Source organism: Colossoma macropomum, unplaced genomic scaffold (assembly GCF_904425465.1).
Source record: "Colossoma macropomum unplaced genomic scaffold, Colossoma_macropomum, whole genome shotgun sequence".
NCBI lineage: Eukaryota > Metazoa > Chordata > Actinopteri > Characiformes > Serrasalmidae > Colossoma > Colossoma macropomum.
The window spans coordinates 33547206-33569236 of NW_023494805.1; the positions used below are offsets into that span (position 1 = coordinate 33547206).

General features: G+C 38.9%; 1 protein-coding gene across 1 annotated transcript in view; it reads left to right on the plus strand.

Annotated features, from left to right (window-relative positions):
• Nucleotides 1–2939: 2939 nt before the first annotated feature.
• The window catches only part of pde5ab (phosphodiesterase 5A, cGMP-specific, b), a 66688-nt gene continuing 47596 nt past the window's right edge, over nt 2940–22031 (plus strand). The window contains exon 1 of the mRNA XM_036596124.1: nt 2940–3100. Within this exon, the coding sequence (XP_036452017.1) occupies nt 3096–3100 (5 nt within the window). The 5' untranslated portion in view covers nt 2940–3095. The remainder of the gene's footprint in view (nt 3101–22031) is intronic.

The following is a 22031-nucleotide window of genomic DNA, read 5'->3' on the forward strand; positions in this document are numbered from 1 at the left end:
GATTACAAGGAAAACTCTGCAATTCTGCACATCCGACTCTTCTATGAACGCAACGTGAGACACATACGAATCCCTCAAAACCCGCTTTACCGGTACAAAGAGAGCAAAGAGGGGAAAAGATCAGAGGCATATTTAGAAGGAGATGAAAGCAGCGGATACTTCCGAGCTGGCGTCCCATACAGTGGTCAGTTCGCAGGTACTTCAAACAAAGGCAGCACATACACATTTTACTCCACGACTGATCAAATATCAACATCTCCCTGTCTTTCGCACGTAGTCATGGACAAAGCCTGCTCTAATTATAATTCTCTTTGTTTTGTTTTCTTTTTCCATTTATTTTATATCTATTTATTTTGAAGGCTGCTCACTTTGTTTCACTGGCGTAGGCCACTGTTGTCTTTGGCATTGGACTGGGTTCAACATCCTTCAACTCCAAGGCAAATGATAGCCTTGTAATTTGCATGCAGAGTTTGGAGGAAAGACTTGTTTCAGTTCCTGTGTCTTAAATGAAGTACTTTGTTAGTATATTAGACTATTTTACTGTTCTCACTGCAAAAAAGCAACAGGGATGTTTTGTACTGTTAAAGGTCCCATATCAAGGACACCGGAATGTTCCTCATTGCTTTGAAATAAAATTATTCTTTGTAGTATATCAACATTGTTAGATTTCATCTCTTTTCAGTAATCAAAATGACTCGTTTTGAATTCGCTGTTTTGGTAATGTCACACAAACACAATATTTTTTTATCCATTTATCCATAAATATCCATTTATTCAGAAGTTTAGCTCCACCCATTCATGGTTAAGTTGTAAGGAGTGTTTTAGCCTGGACTGCTTTTTGAATGAATCACAATACAGGGCAGCCAATCAGAGCAGAGATCATTTACATATGTCAGGCTTAAAGACACAGTAACAACAGGCAATATTGCTATAGTGATAAATTACATCACAATATGCAACAATATGCTTTTCTGAGCCTATCATGGTTGTCATTAGTGCTCAAAAACACTGAATAACTGCATGTGGGCATAATTTGTCCAGTTTAACTGGATTTAGGGTAGCATAGTATGTAAAGTGTTGAATGCAAATCAATGTATTCTTAATTTTTTAAGCATATTTTTTAAATGTAGTACTACTTTGTCTCGGGAAAATGAATATAGTGATATGTATCGTGAAAAGTTTTTGAAGTGGTATTGCATTTTCTGTCATGCCTCTCATCTCTGACAAAAACAGCCTGTTTAATTCTTAGGGATAAAAGGAGGTTGGAAAATGGTCATGTATAAAAGACTGATGACTGATTTTGGTCAATTAAAACCACACAAATGCCATAAGTAGACCATGGGAAATTAATAAAATACATGAGAAATGTAGGAAATGGGCCCTCGAATACCCAAATGTTGCACCACACTTGGTGAAAAATGAAGTGTGGAACACGGTTTGCACTCAGTGGCGGCAGGCTGCCAAACGGGGATTAAGACAGAGAGGATTCATGAAGCGAGAGCCGGCATGTCAAAATATTTCCGGGAACACGGTCACATGGCTTAGGCAAATGCAGGGGGAACTCGCTCCCCCTTTAAGCAGACAACAGAGACTCGAGTTCTATTCAGCTGGAAGTTCTGGCCAGTTTACCAAACATTAGTGATTATATTACCCCCTTTGAGATTACAGCACTGTTTTGAGCTTGAAAATGCATTTTCCACTGAGCTGATTTTAAGAAAAAACTGTTTTGTTTCAAGTTTATTTAGCCAGCTGCCGAGTCTTTCTGCACAGGCTGCTGCTGTTGCCCTGGAGACGGGTGTGGCGACGGGCTTGAGGCAAGACTGCAGCCCTTTTTGGCCAATAGACTTCAATAGGCATGCACCATCTTGGTTTACCTCATGTAGTCTTTGCTTAAGAGGAACAGCAATAAGAAGAGACTGCAATTAGAAGTTTCAAGTGTGGGTTAAATTGATTCGTTCTTCAATGACTGGTCTACATGGCATTATTTGTGTCATACATGCAGCTAAGGATTTTAAAATCCTTGTAATGGTTACTGAGCATGTTAAAGCTAACTTTGGCTTGCTAACATTAGCTATCTAACTAAAGGCAGTCTCAGAGAGAAACTGTGTGATATGTACATTGTGTTAAATTGTGATAAGTAAAATTGTGAAAAAAAGGTTTCAGCCACAGACATAAACATAACGTATATGCTACAAAAAGAGTTTTGATTTATGGAACAGAGCTTGTAAAGAACATCTGTTCATGGATCAAACACTAGTTGTAAGAGGCATCATTCACTTCAGTGGAGGCCTCTGCTGGCCTTTGCCCTTGTTGTTAAATCGTGACACAAGACCTCTATGACGGCCATTTGTAATTTTAATTAAGGAAATTGGGAAAAATGTGCATTTGCCCATTAAAAACCTCTCCATGAGTCATGTTTTATTTGGCATGTTTTATTTTGCTTGTGACCAAGCTAACTAATCCTGGTAGGGTTGTAACTCTCCTGAGCTCAAGGCCTGGCACTGTTTTTCCCTCACGTGTTTACATGTGCTGGACCCTAGAGTCTAGTTACCTTGAGGTGCTGCACGCAAAGGGAACCAGGACTTTTTCCATGCTGGGTCCCAGTGGCCAACCAACCTGCTCCAGGTTCCACTTACTGACAGCTGAGTGACCGCATGCTGGAGATCTTTTGTTGCTCAAAAAAATCAATTCATTAAAAAAATAATAATAATAATGAAGAAGGTGAAGACAAGGACAGGCCAACAGACAGTTACATTTAGATATGTTGATAACTGAATCAAATGACACATATAGTCAGTCACTCACAGACACGCTGCTGCCTCAGTAGAGAGATTTCAGAAGCCCTCCCAGTAGGCTTACACTGGGGGGAGTTTTCTTCTCTGTAATAGCCAGAGAGTAATTCTGCAAACTCCATCTCCTCCAGTCCCAAAAAAGGACATAAATAAAAGCCAGTCTAGCAGGAGCCTCTGTCAGAGAAGGAAAGTTTAAAGAGGAGAGAGAGAAAAGGAAAGAAAGAAGGACACAGGCAGAGATACTGTGTTTTTATAGAAGAAACTGTTCTATCTGAAGTGGCAGAGCTGATATGAATCTACATCATGGGGTGAGTTGGAACAGAATAGGACTGCTACGGAATTGTTTTGCATACCTGACAAAGCCTGAATGAAAGAGATTACTTGATGTAATGACTTTAGGAAGAAGTATATAGGCCATTAAGTTACAATGGCTTTCATTTTTTATATTTATTTGTGTGTGTGGTGTGACTGTGAGTATATAGCTAATGTGTAGCTAACAAATATATATATATATATATATATATATATGGGGGCAGTTTTTTTGTCCCATGCACCAAAGTCTAAACAATAAATACAATTGGTGCCATGTCTCAGGCATAGATTGAATACTGGCTACTGGATTTGATTAGAGCAGTGGTCTCCAGCCCTCCTCCTGGACTTGGTTGCATCAATTTTGTGTACGTTTCTACTTCTGTTTGTGTGCAATGTCTTTACTAAGCCCTTACTGGGGACAGTCGTGGACTCGACGGTCACCGGTCCGATGCTCTGAGCCAACAGTACGTGACTGAAGTGCCCTTGAGCAAGGCACCTGACCCCCAGCTGCTCCCCGGGTGCTGTGGATAGGGCTGCCCACCGCTCCGGGCAAGTGCCCCCTAGTGTGTGTGTATTCATTAGTATGTATGTGGTGTTTCACTGCATGGATGGGTTAAATACGGAGGTGACATTTCCCTGTTGTGGGACTAATAAGGGTCACTTAACTTTTATATATATATATATGTGTAGCATCACCAATGTGAAAGCAAGGCCTTAAATGAAAACAGCAGACCAAGGCCAAGTAACATACATAGGAATTGTCTATTTGCCTGAACAGTTGTGACGTTAGCTATCTGGAATGCAAAGAATATGAAAACAAATCTCTCAGTATTTATCAGTATAATCACAGTAGATTTATTCTTTCATGATTTACAGTCAAAAAGCTGGATCCATAATTGTGAAGTTGGGTCATCTTGTCCTGCCTCAACACTGGCTTAAGGGTTCAACTTAATTTCCAGTTTTTGCAATTAGCCTAATCTTTTAGCCAATGGTCTGATCCTCATGTGGCAGTATCTGCTTACATGAAAGAGCATTTGTAAACATTTGCACACATCATCACACAAGAAAGAAGCCGGGCTCCCACGATAGCGGGCTTCACTCTGGGGAGGTCTAGGTCGTGAGAGTGTTTATGTCTGACTCAAAGGAACATTTGGTCCATCCTATTGCACTTAGTTTGGCACTTGCTAAAGTTGAGTACACGCCACGCAACGGCCAAGGCTTGTTAGGCTTCTGATGCCTGTCTGTGTAATATCTTAATACTTCCTTGTCTGTGTATCAAAATACATTTCATTATTGTTGCGACAAAATCTTGTGTTTCCGAAATGGGAACTTTACAGGAGAAGGCAGGAAAACACTGTTTCAACTTTCAATGAACATTAACTGACCTAGGTTAACTGACCTAGGCATTTCTATTGTACCATTCATCATGAAATACTCTCATGGTGCATATGTATTCAATTCAGTTGATATTCAGTAGGCAAAACATGCAACGCCCCTGGTCAAAAAATTTTATTGATTGTGAAGTGAAAAATAAGTGAACACATTCTCTACAGAGAACACACTTAAAAATGGCAGTTTTCTCCAAATTTCTGCAAAAGTGCAAAATTTCTTAGTCTAATCTATAGAATACTTTGAAGATTTGTTTTCAGTACGTCAGCTGGCCTGACAAGGAATGAGGGGGAGTTTTGTTTACCCGGTCGTTCAAAATTGATTTCAATGTCAATTCAGTAGCTTGCTTTTAACATTTCACATGTGCTCAGTTTGTAGTTATTTTCTGATTTTAACATATTGAGGACAAAAACATAAAATGTGCCATAACTTTTGCACAGGCCACATTTATTTATCTATGTATTTATTTGATTAATTATTTATTCATTCATTTATTTATTTTATTTACAATATGTTATGGTCAGCAAATAAACAGTAATTGTGCATTAAAATGTGCAGAAGTGTGTAAACTTACTTTCACTTAGAAAATCAACAAAACGTCTTTTGAAAAGGGGTGCCCAAACTTTCGCACAAAACTGCATGTTCTTGTTACAACTATGAGTACATCAAGAATAAATGGCCGGCAGAATATGCAAGCTCATCAGAAAAAAAAAACAAGATAAAAATCAAACAAACAAACAAAACAAACAAACAAACCCAGTTGACTTTTAAATGTGTTTTTAATCATTTTTGGCTTGGATGTACAGCTCTTCACTCTCATAGCTCATTTAAAAAATGGTCCTTGTAAGAAACATCCATTGAAAGGCTTGTGATAGCTGTGTGTGCCAAACCAGTACTCAGGGACCACCAAATGTGCTGTTGGGAGCTGGGATTGAGGAATAATGTGGACTGTCTGGGGACCATGAGGACTAGCCTAATAGCTACAGTTTTAAAGAACCAGAAGTGGTTCTTCAGTGAGTAGTTTGAATGGTATAGCATTGTTCTAAAGAAGCTTTTATTAATAGGAGTGTAGTTGGCCAAGTGTTACCTGTGTAAACCTTCTACATGTCTTGCTTCTTCCAGGCTCCAGACTTTTCTGTGACCTCAATATGTCTCTTAGCTTAAGTGCCTGCAGTGAGGTGTACATTAGCCTTGACATTATACAGGGAGTTAATAGCCTTGCCACAGGACTGATGTATTGGCTTTATTGATGGATTATGAGCATTTCCCTTCTATGGTAACATTAGTTAACTACAGGGTAAAAGTGGAGAGGCAATGAATCAGGATCAGCTGAGATGCTTGTGTTGTTGTGTACACAGCTTGAAGGTCCAACAGGTTGTAGGCTTAGTTTTGCATTCCTTCCTTCAGACAAGGAAGACACTTTACTGCAAAATAGATGACAATTCCGGTGAGGATTGAAAAACAGATAATTCAGGATCTTCTCTGTTCAGTGATAGAATTTGGGATTGATTGTTATTATTATCTTATTATGTATATATTAAATATATCATGTATCTGATGTTGTGTACACTAGTTTTACACAACCATAAATCTGACCATTTCAGTACTTAAGAGACAATATTTGACCACTAAACTCTACCAACACATCTGGATACAAGAGCAGTAGGCATAAGATATTAGAGATGCAACTTAATTTGTTTGGAACAGACCTTTGTATAACCTTGTGCACCTTGCACTTGAGCACCATGTTTTGGTATCCGCATGATCTTTCCTTTTGTGGCCTGTTTGGCCCTCTGCTTTGGTGTGTGAGTCATTTGCTTTCTTTAGTTTTATAGATTCATCATTTTGTCCCATGCACCAAAGTCTAAACTTCATAAACAATAAATATAATTGGTGCCATGTCTCAGGCATAGATTGAATACCGGCTACTGGATTTGATTAGAGCAGTGGTCTCCAGCCCTCCTCCTGGACTTGGTTGCATCAATTTTGTGTGTGTTTCTACTTTTGTTTGTGTGCAAAGTCTTTACCAAGCCCTTACTGGGGACAGTCCTGGGCTAGAGGTTAGGGAACCAGCCTTGTGACCGGAAGGTTGCCGGTTCAATCACCTTGGCCAGTACGTGACTGAAGTGCCCTTGAGCAAGGCACCTAACCCCCAACTGCTCCCTTGGTGCCGTGGATAGGGCTGCCCACCGCTCCGGGCAAGTGTGCTTACTGCCCCCTAGTGTGTGTGTTCACTAGTGTGCATGTATGTGGGTGCATGTATCACTGCACGGATGGGTTAAATGTGGAGGTCTAATTCCTCTGTCTGCCAAACACAGTTGGCTAATGGTTCTGAATTCAAATTAATTAATGTGACTTTGTTTGAAACGTTCCCTTAACTAAATTCGCACCACCAATCCGTAAATCATGTCCTAATTAGTAACAGCTTGCTAATGTGAACTGGAGCTGTAAAAGGTAGTTTCATGTTTGGAGTTGGATGTTAATTTGAGGATATTTACATCAAAATGGGGTGAATGGAATGGTAATCATAATCATGTTCATACATATATTCTTCATTTTTAGGGGCTCAAATGTAATTGAACAAACTAAAAATCAATCAAAGAGTCATTTTTAATGCTTGGTTACATATCGTAATAAGTCACTGGCTGCCTTAAGTCTGGAATCCATAGACATCACTACACACTGGCTTTCTCTCCTGGTGATGCTCAGCCAGGCCTTTACTGTAGCTGCCTTCTGTTTCTGCTTGCTCTTGGGGTGTTTTTCCTTCAGTTTTGCCAACAGTACATAACAATAACTTCAATGTCACTGTCCAAATATTTATGGACCTGAGTGTATTTAGTAAATGCTGAGCTCAACATAGAAACTAGTTGGTTTGATTTAGTGATGTGTAAGCCTGAACTTAGTAAACACTTTCCTTATAACTAGCTTACGTCTAAACTTATGTACAGCTGGGGCAACCAGCCTCTGCTGGTCTCACCTCCAACCCACATCTCATTCAGCTTATCAAGGACTTTTGAAGACTACAATTACATGGATCAAGTGGGGTTGAGCTTAACTCTGCAAGGGTTGGAGTATCACTGTGCATTAAAGTAGATCTCCAGTAGCAGAGCCGGTGACCACTAGTTAAGAATAAAATATTTCCTTACAGCTTCTGGGCAGATTTGCCTTAGTATGAGTATCAGTATTGCAGTAATATCTTCTAAATTTAAGACTGGGATTTTCCAGATCCATAACAAGATTTATCCATTTGAATGCCATATAAAAGGAGCTTTCAGCTGAGCCTTTAGTGGTAGAATGAGGAACCTCATTCAGTTTGCGTCCCCATGGCAGATATTGAAGTCCCTGCCAAACAAATGGAAAAGTCATATGCTTTTCATCAGCAGAGAGAGATGACTGTCCAGAAAGACAGCAAAAAAGAGAGATGAATCATATTCAGTCCCCATGAGAGGATCTAGAGCTTTCCTCTATTAGTATTTGGAGGTGCTTGTGTGATAATTGTGGACATGTGAGGTTTTCAATCTCTTTTTTTACAGGTTTTATGAGTCATTAATTCCCTTGGGGGAAATAGCTGCAGAGCCAAGTTCTCAACATGTTGATCTTCAATTTCCATTTCGGGATGTGAGTTATTCCAAGCCCTCGTTTCTAAAAATAACAAGCGTGAAGGCAACGTGTAAAGAAGTTTTTTTGAAACAAAAAAAAAAAGCCTTGGAAAAGTCTGCATTTCAAGATTCCAAATATTTATCTTCAGTTCACTCAGTGTGCAGCAAAGATACAGAGCTGCTTTTCTGTTTCATATGACAGTAATGTCATAGCAGTGCGATTATGCTACCAGAGACTGATAAAAGGCTGGTGTGACTGTAATACTCAGGTAGTCAACATGTAGTATGTTTATGGTGAGTGAAGAATATCTACAGTTTACACTCATATTAAACCATTTGAATAACTGGAGTCAAATCACGTGTTTTTGTTGATTTTCTAAGTGAAAATAATTTAACACATCCTCAACAGAGAGCAAACTTAAATACAGCAAATTTCAGTGCACAGTTTGTATGTTTTTGCCGAGTTTAACATATTGGGGAAAAAAATAAAACATACAATTAAAAATGTGCCATAACTTTTGCACATTTTATGTTTCCTTTTGTCCAAATATTTCAAATTCAGCAAATAAATGGTAATGGTGAAATAAAATGAGCAGAAGTGTGTTTTCTGCAAAGAATATGTAACTTAATCGACAAATCAACAAAACATATCATTTGACCAGGGCCACCCAGACTTTTGGATGGGACTGTATTTGGCAGCTGCATTTATAATGTACAGATGAATTTAACACTGCCCAAGGCGATACGAGGGCTTTCCAAAAACAGAATGATATAAAAAGTGTTTGGATGCGTGCAAGTGTGCGTGCATGTATGTGGCAGGGGGGTAGGTGGGAGTCTCGGCCTAATGCATGATAAATTCCCAGATTCCCAAAAGTAGGACACTAAATCCGGTTCCAAGCTCATCTCTGGAGGCACATTATTGCATCGACATCAGACACGTGTATTTTATTATGAAATACTAGTCTAATGCAGACTAGTTTACCATTAAGCAGGTAAATTCCAAAATCACTAAAATTTGCATGATTTAAAGCAACATTTACAAAACAGGTAGTTCCTGTTCTCAAGTCTGATTGGCTGAGTCACATTTGTAGCTGTTGCAAAATACTGCATATGTATACACACACACACACACACACACACACACACACGACTGCTCGATTAAACACTGAAAAATTATACACTGACAAATAAAATCATCCTAAATCTAGTCAATATGTTTAATGTTTCTTGTCAATCCACTAGCGCATAATTTTGCTGGCTTCAAGCATTATTTCTTGTGTACAATCAAAATTGTACTCCAATATTATAAAACTAGGTACGTGCAGTCAGTCTTGGGATTCAACCCTCAATCTTCTGTTTGCTGATTCACCCTCTTCTAGTACGCCACCGGCCACCCCTATTTCCCTGCCTAACTATGCCCATTCTGGGAGCAGCAGAGCATTGCCAGCAGAGCAGAGCAGCACCACCTGGGGCTGCAGGGGGGTTAAGTACTTGCCCAAGTGCATAACCAGGTATTAAGACAGTACTTAAAAACACCCATTTGACAGATATCACAGCTTGCAAGCGTAGCCAGCTAAGAGTCATTCTTTTCTCGTTAGGAATTTCCCCCAAATCTTCCTTACAGAACACCTATAGTTCTGCAATATTCTTGGGCTGACTTGCATGCACTGCAGGTTTAAAATCTACCCACAGATTTTTAATGATATTCACGTCAGGGGGTTGTGAGGGCATTTCAAAAGCTAGTGTTTCTCCAAGTACTACATGGTAGATTTTGAGGTATGTTTTGGGTCATTGTCCTGTGTCACATTTCCAAAATATCAGCAAATTTAGTGGAATCCATTCTTCCTTCTGTGCTAATGTAGGATATGGGCCCTTTAAAACAAACAAATATGTCTATGCTGGATAATCTTGTAACATTTTTACATCTCATAATGAGAAATATTATATGTATTTCCCAAACATGATATGATTTTATTTTTATTTTATTATAAAGTCGTTATGTTCATGCATAAAAAATCCTTAGGTTGCTTGGCAATTATAGCCTACTGTTAACAAACTTCAGTGTTTATTGCAACTGTTTATTCTTCTGCATCCTCTGTCAATGCCATAATTGACTGCCATAATTGCAATCATTTGCAGCATATTGCTGGGTATGATTTGGCAAAAATGCACCAGGCGCCTTTACTTTCTAATTTCGTGATGTTCTAATTGTGTTATTTATACTGAGCAGGTTGCTCCAGATGTTAGAAGGTCAAGAGATCTGCCTGTTCTGGTTGACAATGTTAGTAATAGATCAGCAAAAGAGACACATGCTGGCTTTGGCTGATTCCCTGCAGCTCCTCTCTGCTCAGTCCCTGCCTGCTGTTCATTGTCACCCCATTTATCATCCACGCAGGGGCCACAGCAAAGTAATTCAGCCTGCAGCCTCAATCTGGGCCACCAGATGCCCCTGCCACTGCCAAGCAATGAGCGGACATAGATGTTTTTGACATTCTATTAGAGCAGGAATGATTCATGCAATTTTCTCCAGTGGCTAGCATATTAGCTATGTCACTTTCAATTTTATGATTATTTTTCTTGTTCCAGGTGGGGCAGATTGGTACCAAGAAATTAATTATGGCTGTTGGAGGGCACCTTGCCAGTTTTTATCCTGTGCACATGTAAATGAGTATATGCTTTAAGTGTGCTCTCCATTTATTGAATAAAAATAGAAAAAACATTTAGTTAATTTTTGTGTTTTAGATGCACATTATATTACCAATAATTTTTGACTTCAGGTGTTTCAGCCACATCCGTTGCTAATATGTGTAAAAATTAATTCCCCAGCAGTAGAATGGATTGTATTGAAAAGCTCAGTGACTTTAAATGTGGCACTGTCACAGGATGCCACCTTTGCCAAGTAAGTTCATGAAATTCCTGCCTTGCTAGATATGCCCTAGTCAACTGCAAGTGCTATTATTATGAAAAGGAAGCTTCTAGGAGCAACAAAATCTCAGCCATGAAGTGCTAGACCATGCAAACTCACAGCCACCCAGTGCAGAAGCACATAACACATACAATTCTGAACTGCCTCTGGAAGCAACATCAGCACAAGAACTGAGCTTCAGGATCTTCATGATATAGGTCTCCATGACCAAGCAGCCGCACACACGCCTAAAATCACTATCCATGATGCCAAGCTTCAGCTGGAGTGGTGTAAAGCACACCACCACTGGACTTTGCAGCAGTGGAAACTGGTTCTCTGGAGTAATGAATCATGCTTCACTATCTGGCAGTCTGATGGATGAATCTTGGTTTGACAGATGCCAGGAGAACACTAACTATTGGAATGCATAGTGCTAACAACAAAGTCTGGTAAGGAGGGATAATGGTCTGGGATTGTTTAGCTCCTTAGTTCCAGTAAAGGTTCATGTTAATGCTACAGCATACAAAGACGTTTTAGACAATTATATGCTTTCAACTTTGTGGCAACACTTTGGGGAAGGCCCTTTCCTGTTTCAGCATGATTGTGCTTCTGTGCAAAGTTAGGTTCATAATGACATGGTTTCACAAGTTTGGTGTGGAGGAACTCCAGTGGCCTGCATAGGCTTCTTACGTTAGCCCCACTAAACACCTCTGGGAGTAATGGGAATGTCAATTGCGAGGCAGAACTTTTCATCCAATTTCAGTATCCGACCTCACAAATGCTCTTTTGACACACTCCAAAATCTTGTGGAAAGCTTCCCAGAACAATGGAGCTGATATAGCCACAAGGGGGGGGCAACTCCATATTAATGCCTAAGGGTTTGGAATAAGATGTCCAGCAAGCTTATATAAGTCTGATAGTAGTATGTCCACATACTTTTGGCCATATAGTGTACATTAAACATGAGTGTTTACGGTCATATGCAAAAGTTTGAGCACCCCCTTTTTTTTTAACAAAATTACATACTTTTTAGAATTACATAGTTACAATTTTAAGTGAAAATTCTAAGTGAAAATAAGTGAACTCTGCAGAGAACTTATTGCTGAGCACTTTTAAGTGGGTATATGCAAGTCCCAGTCAGGGAAAGATTTCTGATCAGCCCAGTTGGTCTAGTGCCCAGGGGGCTCAGACTGCAAAGGGCCTCGGAGGATCTCAGACTACGAGGGCCAAGGTGGCTCAAAGACTGGGCACAGCAGGCAAATATTATATAAACGAACGACCCTTGAATATGTAACAACACAATACAGGCCCTTCAGCCCATACTCAGCCACCATATATAAAATAATCAAATAAATAAATAAATAACACTAAAAACGTGAGGAAGTAAAAGGGTATTGCTCATTAATTTGAGAATTAAACATTACATGTTGTAATATTAGTAATAACAGTCCTAATAATTAATATCTTGTTTTGCATATCTAATAAGCAGGTTCTGCGAAGTGGACAAAAGTGAACATATTGTTCTCACAGCCCTTATAATTTCACATGGAAACCATTTAAAGAACAGATGGAACATTTGTGAGATCTAACCCGCTGCGTTAAAGTTTTACGATCAAACACTTGGATCCGTATGGATGGATAAAAGGTTCCAAAGATATAGCATGTAGGATCACTCACCCATATATTTATACATAAATACGTAGTATTTAGGGTATAAAAGGATACATAAATTACACAAAATTAAACAAGAAATCCTTGGCCAGATGTTTCACTTTGAGAAATTGTAGACAAATGACCTCAGAGATAAAGTGCTCAAAGTAATAAAGATAAAACAGTCATACACCACTAGAAGAGAAGTGACCTAGCAGAGGTCAATGTGCAGACAAGAGAGTTTTGAAAAGTTGCAGAAGTACAGTATAATGACTGTGATATGTATATTTGTTGCTATGATGTAATAACAAATACAAACACTGGCTTATAAATGTTATTGGTAATCATGGTTAGGCTAAAGCTTACATGGAAAAAAGCTGGTTGTTTATCAGTCTGATTGTACATGGAAAATTTGACAGAAATCTAACATTCCAGTGAGGCGATCTAATCTTTTGCTGTCATAATTATTCACACCCCTGTGTTTAAAACTTTGTGCGGTCGGCCTTTGCCAAGATAACAGCACTGAATCTTCTCTTGCAGAACCAAATGAGGTCGGAAGAAGTTATCTACAGGAATCTGATGCCATACATCTCTCCAGATCTTTCATAGTCCTTGGTCTTTGCTTGTAGACTCACATTTTCAGCTCTCTCTGCAGTGGAGTTTAGGTCAAGGCAGAGAAATGGACCCTGTAAAAGTTTTATTTTGTAGTCAATGAACTGATTTTTGTATGGATTTGTAAGCACGATGTGGACTGTTGTCCTGCTAGTTCAAACCCTGAGCCAGTGATAGCCTCTTGGAAGAGTCAGCCAGATTTTGATCTAAAATGTCTTGGTATTCGTTATTTGAGTCCATGACTCCATGTATAGTAACAATTCACAGAACCTTTGGAATTGAATAGCCTCACATCACAGATCCATCACCATAGTTCCCTGTGGAGATTAGAGTCTTTTGCTGTGACTTCCACTCTTTTTATGCCAAACTCACCTCTGGAATTTGTTTCCAAATAGCTCTATTTTTGCCTCATCTGGCCATAGAACCCGGTTCCAATCAAACTCCCAGCAATGTTTACTGAACTTCAAGAACTTCTGTGGTTTGATCGCAGCAGAGGCCTTTTTCTGGTACACTCTCCAAATGGTTTCTAAATAGCATGGAGGTGGCATCTAATTGCAGCTTTGGAAACTCTCTGACCCCCAAAGTAATTAACTCCTTGTCCTGCCAGGATCTTTGGATCCAGTTCATAGTTTTGCATTTTGAATTGTCTTTAAAATATATATATGTACTCTAACACTACAGTTCATCACATCGTCAGTTGTTTGAAATGTTCTAATTATTATCCTAATGAGTGTAGACACAGTAAAGGTTGATGCAGAGAAGTTGCTTCTCTGTATTGATGCAACTCTCAGGTCTTTAGTAGAGAATTTAGTTTAGACAAATTACAAGCCTTTGACTGTAGAAAAACCTTCAGTCTGAAGGACAGGACTGAAGCTCTACACACAATAAATGCAATGTTTAATGGAAAGAGGTAAAACCCAGTCCCAATCAACGTCCCAGCAATGTTTAGTCAGGGTTGGGATGTAACGGGATAAAAGTATTTGGAATATGTATTCAGAAACAAAGAAATTAAGTATCTGTGTTCAGTCCAAGCTACACTTTGTGAAGGTGGTTTTGAGAATACAGTTAATTTTTACATTTTTGGGGGAAAGCTTTTGGAATATTTACCCACTAAATTAAAAAAATATACACCATCTTTCAAAGAAACACCATCGATTCTTGTTTATTAAATATTCTTAAAAATCAGCACAAAGACATATCGTAAAGAAGAACTCAAAAAATGACTTTTTTACAAACACAGAGGTTCCTGCTAAAGCCTGAGTGGACTGATAAATCACTGTGATGAGCCAGTTATTAATCTGAGCATTAGTAAACTCTTTTGAGGGATGACTGAACTGAGTAGTGGACATGTACAAGCTTAAGCTTGTATTGTAATGGACTTGTGCATGCATGCATTCCATAGCAAGTTACATATGCATCATTAACTAAAAATCTCACAGCTTCTCACTTCACATATTTGCACAATTTGGTTATTAGGAAATGGCAATTTGTTGGCTTAGATCATTAAAAGAGCACTGGGATTATGGGAGCAGCAGTGGGCCGAACATTTTGTATTCATTTGAATAATTTAACTTTTCATGAAATATGTTATCAGAAGAATTACTTGAACAAAGCTGCCAACCAGTAAGAACTAGAAATAGCATAAAGTAAATAAAAATGACTGCAAAGTTTTTCCCATGTACATATTATTCTAAGTGTATTCTGAATATGTAACTTGTTATGTATTGTAATGGGATATGTTACTAAATATATTTAGGACAGTGTATTGAGTATTCAGCCATCATTACCTTTTCAAAGTATTTTGTCCCAACGCTCTGTTTAGTGAACTTTTGTGGTTTAATCATAGCAGAGGCTTTTTTAACACACCTTCCAAATAGGTCCTTGGGATGGAGGAGGCATCTAATCATAGTTCAGGGAACTCAGTAACCCCCAATTCAACCATGTCCTGCACTATCCAACCGGGATCCTTGAAAAAAGTTGTGGCTTTCAACCATCCTCTTCATTTTGCATGGGGGCTGACTATACTCTTTAATCTACCACTCAGGTTCACCACAGCTTCAGCTGTTTGAAACCTTCCCTAATCTATTACTATTACCAATACAAGATTTATTCAATTAGAAGCTTAATTAATCTTGCATATTCTTTGATTTTCAGTATGTTATAAGGCTTGTGCTATTTATTGTAATATTGCCCTATTCAGCTACTGAGAGTAGCCTAATGCTGTGGTGAATAAATTTTTACTTTTAGGTCAGAAACTTGGATAAAAACAGAAGGTCACTAGCAGGTCCTTGAAGATTCACTATGAAATAATAATCATATTGGTTTCGTTGTAGTTTCTGAAAAACAATTTCCTAATTTTTTAAAGACATTATAATGCCACAGAGACGTCTAAAATGTAAGTGTTGCCAGGCAACAGACGATCATCTCACAAGTTCATGCTTTTCATGCTCAAAATTCCTCCCAGATAAATCAATGCTTGTGAGAATTACTCTTTGTTTCTATGGGACTTAAGAACATAGTGTGACAAAAACGATTATGTTGTCTGAGGGAAATCAAGGCTGTTCTCGCACCATGAACGTTTCTCTGTTCTTTCCAGTCACGACTGTGCTGGACTGTTTCCACTGCGTGAATAAAGTGCTTGCAGGAATAACTGTCATGCCATAAAAACAGTCAATAGCTTTGGTGTTACACTAGTAAACAGAGGTGGAAGCACTGATATACTTTTTATTGGCCTTAACCTGCTTTGTTGGCCTTTAACTCTGCCAGCTGACAATGCTTAATGACAATTCTTGACTTGCCTTACCAGTCCAAACAAGTCAGTTAAGGCCTAACAAGTTAATTAAGTTCCGATACTGTCCAAATTTTTGCAAATGCCACAAGTATTATTTTATTTTTTTCTATTTTTAGTCAAACAATGTAAATAATACAATATAAATATAAAAACAATATAAATTAACTTTAACATTTGCACAAAATTCTATTTCTTAAATCATTTCCTGCAGAGGTTTTATTTACTTCTTTTGCCAACAAAATATGTAATTTAGGGGTGCCCAAACATTTGCATACAAGTGTATACCTAATCTATGATTTGATGTACTACGTAAATGCAGCTAAAATGTACCGTTCACTCCACAGTACAAAGAGCTGAAAAATAGCCCATTATGAATTCATTTTTGTAGCATATTTACATATATCCCACTAAGCCAATGGCTGTTTAGCCCTACCTATTTTTTTTCACTACTTTTTAAAGACATAATACAGATGTCATTTTCCCGTATCATCTTAGAGGTTCAGTTACACAAGCAGCCTTTTTAGTTCTAAGAGAGGTTGGAAAATGGTCATGTGAAAATGGAAATTATGACTGTTTTTGGTACATGAGCCCACAAAAATGTCATAAGTGGACCTCAGGGAAGAAAATTACCAGAAAATTGTAAGATGCTGTAAGTCCCCTTTCAAATACCTCGTGAACTGACACTTGCTCAAACTCAGATTAGCAATGGAAACTTTCCAACATGCATAACAGTTAATTTTGAATTCACTGGAAGATAAAATGGAGTTCAAACTCAGGTAACTGATAATATATACAGTCAGCTAGAAGACTGAAAATAGCTGAGGTTATTACTTTTGGCTGACAGATGAGTTCCAGATGGACTTCCATTGTTAGCATAAACCTGTTTTTTTCTGCTGTGTTATAAATGTGTAGATGGTTACACGTTCTTGAGGTTATTAAGGGGCTGACAAACATCTTTCATAAAAGATGGATAAGAGCCCATTGTGCATTCCTCAGTGAAGTCCACCCCACTATTAACACTATGGTCATCTGAGTCAAATGTATAATAGGTACAAGGAATACTGTACTGCACTCTTCAAAGCAAATCTGAATACTATATATATCAACTATAGCAAAGCTTTGTTTAGTTTAGTTAATTTACATGACTTATAAAGAACATACAATTTTAAAAAAGAGTAATAAGTATATATATGTGTGTCCATATCTGTTTTTCTGCATACTTTGTTAGCCCCCTTTAACCCTGTTCTTCAGTGGTCAGGACCCCCATGGACACCTCACAGAGCAGATACTATTTGGTGGTGGCTCATTCTCAGCACTGCAGTAACACTGACGTGGTGGTGGTGTGTTAGTGTGTGTTGTGCTGGTACAAGTGAATCAGACACAGCGGTGCTGCTGGAGTTATTAAACACTGTGTCCACTCACTGTCCACTCCATTAGACACTCCTACCTTGTCAGTCCCGCTCATCTGCTGCTGCACAGTTTGTGTTAGTCATCCTCAAGTCGTTCATCAGTGGTCACAGGACGCTGCCCACAGGACGCTGTTGGCTGGATATTTTTGGTTGGTGGACTATTCTCAGTCCAACAGTGACACTGAGGTGTTTAAAAACTGCAGCAGCACTGCAATAGTGGAGTTTTTCAGTCTATTAGTTCTTGCATGCAAAGGGACAGCTGGGAATTTTTCCGCAGGGGATGACCCATTCTCTCCCCCTGCTTGAGTGGAAGAAGGTCATGTAGAAGATGATTGGGCAGTATATAACTCTATAATATCATTCTGTATGTAAATAGTACAGCATCAGAACTCCTGACTCCAACTATCAAAGAAGCACTTAGAGTAGACTTTATGATATACAGTACCAATTAAAAGTCTAAGACTTTGCTTCTGGAAGCAACCAACGTGTGGTTTATTTCCACATTGCACTCCTTTGAATCAAATTTTACAGCAGGAGCTATGTTCCAGCTTGTGGTAGAAGTTCAGAACTAAAGTCAGTCATATTTCTGAACCTCTGGAGGGGAACAGCAGACACAGCAGAAAGGGACCACCATAGGTCACTGCTCATCCAGTATTCTTTGGGCAGCAGATCATTCTCAGCACAGCAATGATACTGAATGCACTCTTTGTGCAAAAGAGGAACCATTTTCGGTTCCCTAAAAAAAGCCTTTCAATGGATGATTCTTTAGAGAACCTTTAAAAGGTTCTTCACACTCACACATGGTTCATCAGAGAACCAGGAGCAGCTCTTCTGTGGTGTGGCTCAGAGAACGTTTTGCTTTTTAAGAGTGTAGTAGTGGGTGTTATGCTTGCATAACTATATGAGTTGCAACATCAGTTTTTTATACAGATTAATGTCACTGTTGTTGAGAATAATGTTGCAGCCAAAAATATCCAACTAATAGCACTTTTGGTCAGAAAATGACCGCTGGCAAATGGCTAGAGGATGACAAACACTGATGACCTACAGTTTGTACTCATACAACTGTACACATACAAGGTGTACCAAAAAGTGGGTGTTTCTAATAAAGTGGCCAGTAAAGGTATACAGTATGTAAAACTCCAGTACTCAGTGCAGTACTGATGGCCTGAAACAGTCACCACCAACCAAACAATATCTAGCCAGTGGTGGTCCTATAGTGGTCCTTTGTATGGATGGACAGGATAGAGGGGCGCTGATAACATTGTGCAGCAGGTAAGCTACAGTCAGTAATTCTGAACCTACAAAATGCACTTACATGGTAGGTGTACCAGGTAAAAGGGCCAGTGAGTGTAGATCCATGGTAGATGCAGAGATGCTCAAATGTAGCTTTATGCTGGTCTGAGTTGAGTCTCACGTCTCTGGGAGTGCAAATACAAGTCGAGAAATGATGTGTCAGCAAGCACACAAAAACCTTTTTATGTATGTTGTATCTATGCTGAAATCTGATAAGATCAAAGAGCCTATCAGCCAAATATGCACTCCAAAAATGAAAAGTCAGATTTAGATGTTATGTCAAGTGGTTCCTACTGTGTAAGGTAGTTTCTAAGATATTTGATTGAGTAATATGTACTTCACAAATTCAAGTAAATCACAATAAAGTGATTTGAGAAAATTCTAATTTACTGGATTAAGTATTTTTATGTTATTCAAAAAAGAATTGTTGGATGCACTTAACAATGTTATGTCAAATGGTTCCACCTAACGGTGTTAAGTAGCTTTTAAGAGGCTTGACTACATGTAATGTGAGTAATATGTACTCAGTGAATTCAAGTCAATCACACACAAGTGAGCTCTAATTAACTGGACTGACCATTTCTATGTATTACTACAACATTCAACTTAATATGATTATGTCCCATTCATAAAACTAGAAAAAGGTTTAAGTTAGATCTACATCTATTCATCAATATCATTAAAAGAGACCTATTTTGCTCTTTTTTCTGTTTAATATACTTCTTTGTGCAGTTTGAAAGACATCTGTGATGAGTGGGGGAAAAATGCTTTAATTCAGCTTTTGTACAGTGAGTTTTAACCTAGAATTTCCTCACCTGTGAAGAAAGGCTTGTTTTTAGGGGCGATGATTCTATATTGAAATGAGAAGACTCACATTGGCTGACTCTAGACTAGGCAGAACACTTGCTGGGGCAGGGTTGGGTCAGCATTGCACTGCTATGTATAGTTTAAAACAGGCATGTCAAAGGGCCAAAGCGCTGTGGAGCGTTTACCCTCATCTAACGCTCTGAATTCACTTAATGAAGGCCTTGCTAATTAGCTGATGAGTTGAATCAGGTGTGTTTAATGAGGCAGTGTGCTGAAGTCTGCAGTGTTCTGGTCCTGACACATGTGGTTTAAAAGATGGCTGCAGTGGACCACAGAGTTATGAGACTGAAATGTAATAAGTGCTGCCCACTCAGACAGTTTTCACAGGCAGGGAAGCACCCAGTCATGTACGAACAAATCTTTGGATAAAACTCTGCCTGCTACAATTCCTCCATTTGGCTTTTTTTTTTTTTTGGTTGAAGGCAGCTTTGGTGTACATATCCCATAATCCTTTGTGTCAATATTGATGCTGTTAGAAAAAAAATAGCAGAAAACACCAACGCTGACACAGTGGAGGAGAGTGGCCGGTTACAATACTTTTTGTTCTGGTTATAAAAAGTTCAGCATGCTATCTTTAAAGATATTCTTTCTGGGTAAAAGATGCTAACATCTAATGCTAACAGCTAGCAGTGAGCTGTGGTATTTTGGCAGTGGAAAAAACTAGGCTAGTAGCATTAGCAGAGGTAACAGACCATTAGCATTTGTCTGTTTATCTAAAAGACTGGCTGCCTTTCTCTGTGTAAATTTCATGCCACATTTGATCTACTGTGGTTCTCCGTGGCTTCAATATCTCTTTAATTAAATGTAGTAGTGGCAAAATGTTGGGTGGGTTGCTAAGAAAGTGGACAGTGCTTGGACAGCCATGCGTTGACGTGGGCTGCCAGCACCGGTGCACATATTTTTGGCCACTGTGCGATGCTGTACTGACCATGGCCTTATCTGTTTGAACTGGAGTCAGAGAACACAAAGAGACTGCTGTGGAGGGCCAACCACTGACCAGTATGCAGCAAGATGTTTCCAAATGGTCCGGGCTTATGGTCACGTATAGCCCTGTTCTGCTTTGTGAGTGTATGGTGGTTGATTTTTGAGGCTATCTTGCTGCCTTAGAAAACATACAGGATTTTAAGGTTAACCATCCAGTATAGACTTGTCAGCGATGTCTAAGCAACATGTGTTTATTTTATTTTAGACACAGAAAGAAGAAGAAAACCCCAACAGCCTGTTAAATCCATACAGTGACAAGTAACGCATATATGAACTGCCGTAGAACAACAGTAGATTACATTGTAACTAACCATATAAGTTACAGCCAATAACAATGTGGCTAGGCAGTTAACTGAGTAGTGTGAGAAGTGTGCACACACAATGGAAGGTAGGCCAGGAAGAAAGACAACATAAAGATGGTGAGTAAAACAAGTAAAACAATGTACATAGCAACATACATAGATGAGGCTTATAGGAAAGATATTGAGTTTTACTCAACAAGATGACACTGACCAAACACTGAACAAGTAAATCTGACAACTCACTTGATTTCATTGAAACAACACCACTTACTCAGTTTGACTGACTTAAATGCATTTGTGATTAAAACCAACAACAGAGTGATTTTGTTTGTGTGTGTGTGTGTGTGTGGCGTAGTGACAGGCAGCAGCTTAATATAGCTCAGTTCATTATCATCAGTAACTAATTAGCAGAAAAAACTATCAGGTGTTATCAAAGCTTTCTTTACAAGCCACAAAAGTAGTGGCTGCCTTAGTGCATTAGTCTAAGGGTGAACGAGTGAGCATGATTTTTACTAGTTGTACTATTATCTACTATTTGAGCTGCTACAATAACAAACCAATCACATAGCAAACCTTCCTGTGAGAAATGTTCTTAGAGTCAGCCAAAGAGGGCCTCAATGAGGTGAAATGATAATTAAAAGCATCACCTATCCATCTTGTCACTAATAGGCTTAGAGTCTGACGTGATTTTCCCCTGGGAGATATGCAGAGCATGTTCCTTTCAGAGATTAAACAAGTTTTCAAAAAGCAGCTGGACAATTTACACTCCAAATAACAAGCTAATTTTGCTCTTAACCATATGAGAGCATGTATTGCTCAGCAAGCCAGCCTGCTGTAGAAACTGATTTTTGGCTTTGGGTTCCTGCTAGATTCTTTTCATTAACTATTTCAGCCTACATATTCAGGCAAACAAGCCAAGCTCCTCCACCTGTGCTCGTAAAACAGCACTGCTCTAAAAGGTCATGCATACAATAGTGAAAGACAGAGAGTAAAGAGCTGTAGCGTTTTTACGTAGTCGCAGGTGTGCAGAGAAATGCGCACATCCACCACCCCGTCATTACATCAAATGAGCTCATTTGCTCGCTGATCATTTGCATAACGCTTTTTGAGCTCTAATTGGTGA